The following is a 3,911-nucleotide window of genomic DNA, read 5'->3' as shown; positions in this document are numbered from 1 at the left end:
GTCCGGCTGGTAAGTCCAGCAGAACCGGCCGAGGTCCGGCTGGTAAGTCCAGCAGAACCGGCCGAGGTCCGGCTGGTAAGTCCAGCAGAACCGGCTGAGGTCCGGCTGGAACAGACAGTGGGTTTGATCTGAAGGGTTTAGGAGCCACATTATTTCCCAGCACGAGTGAATCGGTTTACTCAAGCTTTGGTTCTGGTTCTTTGGGCCTGCATATTTTACTGAATGACTCTGTTAAGTCATGTTTTCATGGATGACGGTTCTGGTCGGGTTCTGCTGTGGAAATCCACTCTGTCTAAGATGTTTAAACTCACTGTATGCATGAAGCGCTACAGGAATCATTTCCTGGAATAACAGAATGTCAACAAAACTCTTCTAGTTGCACCGAATCCAAGTTTTTGGTTTCACTTTATTTGACGGATTGTAAATAAAACTGACATGAATAAGTTTTCATTAATATTATGAATGTTGTCATAAAGTGTCATTCAGTAAATAATGACTTTTAACGCAAAGTTGACATGATTCAAAATGTCTGACAACTTGACATTAACCAAGAATCACAGTTTGTCATAAATATGTAATAATAGTTTTCAAGTGTCAAAACTTAAAACGCTGTTAGTCTTAACTGTTACAGCTTGGAGATTATTACAATTATTAATATTTTCCCTTAAACATTGAACTTGTTAAGGTGTCATTAAGTGTTAGAGGGTTAAATGCTTTAATAACAGTTATTAACACACTGGACTACTTATAACTACCATCATGCTGTAGAACAAACCCTTTGTCCATTGGAATAAACTAAAGGAATAAAACTAAAGGTATAAACTAAAGGTAACTTGTTCTTCAGGGGGTTTAACGTCTGGTCAGCATGTTGTTACTCTGAAATACTGATTGAAAAACAAACAGAATTATTTATTCTGTAATTTAGAAACTAGGTTCTTTCAACATTTTTCCTCTGGTTGTCGGCCATCGTTCTTCCTCTAACGCTTCCTGCAGCTGCTGTTACAAGTTTTTGACTCTAATTGACCCATAAAAAGCGTCACAGTTTTAAAGGCTCGCCTTGTTTTCTTTGGTCCAATACTGATACAATATTTAACATCCAACAGTCCACATCCAGTCTGCAAGTTGGCTGCTTACATGTTTTCTAGTAGTTTTAGATACTGAAATGTCTCCATGACAACAGTCAAAGCAACGAGCTAAATACACATGAAGCAATCCAGACTTCTCAAAATGTYATGTAGTCACATTTTATTCAAGCTGCAGTTCAACTTTAATAAAATATGTTTTCTCCATTCTTGTTRAAGCTGTCACCATGTTGTGACAGTTTATGAGACAGATAATCTGAAAACAATCCATCTCCTCCCTGAATTACTGTTGGCTAAAGTAATGCGACCAAAAACAACCAATCAGAACCAGGAGGAGGGTCTTAGTGCTGTCAATCATCCTCATTCACTCACTGCTAAATGTGCYAATGGTGGAGAAACAACTTATTGTTACAGGAAAAATGTTTATCCGCCAACATTGGTAGCTATGCTAACCAGACTGAGCATTCACAACAGGCTATGCTAGCTGCAGCATAGCACAGAGCGAGGGGGATGGAGGATGAGCAGCACCGCATGAGATGGTGATTGACAGCACTAAAACTCTCCTGCCTCTGATTGGTCGTTTCTAGCACTGGGAGAAAGCAGAGAAAATAAATTTTTTCACAGATTATTTCTCATACCATAATGTCACAACATAATGACAGTTTTAACAAATATGTGGAAATGTTTTATAAAAGTGACACTGCAGCTTTAAATTCACTTAGGAGAGAACAGGTCAGGAGGGACGTGGGTTAGAGCTTCTGCTGACWGACTCATCTGTTAAGTGGTAAAAGGTACAAGTTGAATATATGAATGTGTTGGTAATTTCTTTCCTTAATTCATTAAATGCTGTGAAAWKGAGGTAAACAGTCTGTAGCTAAGCTAACTATGCTAAATGGTTGATAATCTCACACAGTCTACTCACCTCTCGGAGAAAAACTGGGTTATAAATAAACACTTTTACCTCTCTCTCCCTCTCTCTATTTCTTTAAAACCTGGTTTTATCATTTTTCTTAGCAGCATGGTAACCGCTACAGTCGTTCTCGTYTTCCACTGACTGCAGCTGAACAGCATCACAGTCGAGCGCCAAGCAGGAACGAACCATTTCATGCAGATCCAGGGGGGTTCAGGGCAAATATGTGTGTTTTGGTCTGGGAGGGGAAACATTTCATTTTTACTGTTGGTCAAGGGCCCGTGGAATTGTCCAAACGTTTCCCCCCTGTGCGGCGCCCCTGCTGACGGGACGACCCCCTCTTCTCGGCGCTCCGACCGTAACGTCTGCCTTGACCACAGGACGTTAAACGTATCAGGTGTTTTTTTAAGGATCTTTGGCTTCAATGGTCTTTATTTGACAGGAAGATAATTGATCTGTGGGAAAAGTCAACATTCCAGGACTTGAACCCCTGATGGCGGCGTCGAGGACTGGGGTCACACTCTGACCCCGTCTGTCCAGGTGTCCTCCACCTTCCTCTGGATGTTCTCCACTTTAGTCCCTGGACCAGTTTGAACCCATCCAGAACCAGAACCAGCTTTGTTGTGAGGTCAAAGGTCTCTTTTCTCAGAGCTGGTGAAGAGAAAGGAAACCAGGAAAGTTCTGATGAGTTGCTTCTGATCCAGTCGCCATCAGATCATCAGCAGTTTGAGGGATGCTGGCGGCTCCTCTGGTTGGTTCTCCTGGTTTCTGTCTGACATCAGGTTCCTGCAGCAGCAGCTGAAAGACCTCAGACAGGATTTTATCTGGTTTCTGCTGAACAAACGGAACCACATTAAGCCCAAATTCAGCCTTTTTGAGCAGCTGAGATTTGCAGCATGGATTGATGAAGTCGAGTTAATGATTTCCGTTTTCCCAGGTGAGGCAGCGCGACGCATGATTTAAGATGCGTATTAAAGGTCACCTCAGCTGTGCAGTTTAAAGTCTGGAAAAAGTTTCTCATTATCTGAGCTGCAGACATCTGGAATGCGTGACGGAGCGGACCGGCCCGTCCATCGCGTGGTGGGGGGATCCTGGGTGATTGGAAACACTCGGCCCGCGCCGGCCAGGTCCAGACCCCCGCAGAAGACCCGCATAAAGTGGGACATAAAGGAGCGTTTTCCTCCTCGGGCCAATAAATCCCCGTAATACGCAGTGGCGGATTAGCGTGGCACGGAGGTAATTGACCTCATCTGCAACCGGGATGGATAGACGCCATTTAGGCTGCAGAGCGAGGAGTGAATCATGTCAATTAGAAAGCAGAGAAGAAGAAACGGCCCAAACTACGAGGCGGCGCAAACCCATTTCTTCCAGTACAATTAGAGGCGCCGCACCGCTAACAGGTGTTCCCGGCAATTTCCCTCCTCCGCCCCATGTCGCGTTTGTGTCACATTTACGCCCCGATGCATCGCTAATAAAACACAAGCGTTGATTGATATTTAATTTGTCTGAGAGCGAGGACTCCTCGATCTGGTGGAGGCAGCGGGGGGCAGGGGGAGGGAGGGAGGGAGGGAGGGAGGCAGAGAGGGAGGAGAAGGAGGGAGAGGAGGCAGAAGGAGGGAGAGAAGTGTGTTCATGTGTTCATGCTGTGTCAGCTCCCAGAGCGTTTGGTTTCATTTTTCTGTTTTTGCTTTTTGGGTTTTCAGGAATCCGAACCGAACAGGATCTTTACGTCCGGCTCATCGACTCCATGACCAAACAGGTGAGACGGCCGGCTAACACACCCGCTAACACACCCGGCTAACACACCCGGCTAACACACCCACTAACACACCCGGCTAACACACCCGGCTAACACACCCGCTAACACACCTGGCTAACACACCCGCTAACACACCTGGCTAACACACCCGCTAACACAC

The 3,911-nt window shown here is 45.1% G+C and overlaps 1 protein-coding gene across 2 annotated transcripts in view; it reads left to right on the top strand.

Annotated features, from left to right (window-relative positions):
* Positions 1-3,911, top strand: part of LOC103471770 (transcription factor COE3-like) — a 119,146-nt gene that overhangs the window by 20,146 nt on the left and 95,089 nt on the right. For both annotated transcript variants that reach the window (XM_017307218.1, XM_008420951.2), the window contains exon 4: positions 3,696-3,751. In XM_017307218.1, the coding sequence (XP_017162707.1) occupies positions 3,696-3,751 (56 nt within the window). The remainder of the gene's footprint in view (positions 1-3,695; positions 3,752-3,911) is intronic.

The sequence above is a fragment of the Poecilia reticulata genome, linkage group LG10 (genome assembly GCF_000633615.1).
Source record: "Poecilia reticulata strain Guanapo linkage group LG10, Guppy_female_1.0+MT, whole genome shotgun sequence".
NCBI classification, from domain to species: Eukaryota; Metazoa; Chordata; class Actinopteri; order Cyprinodontiformes; family Poeciliidae; genus Poecilia; species Poecilia reticulata.
Note: the sequence above shows the minus strand (reverse complement) of the source record. Positions and strands in the feature narration are given on the sequence as shown.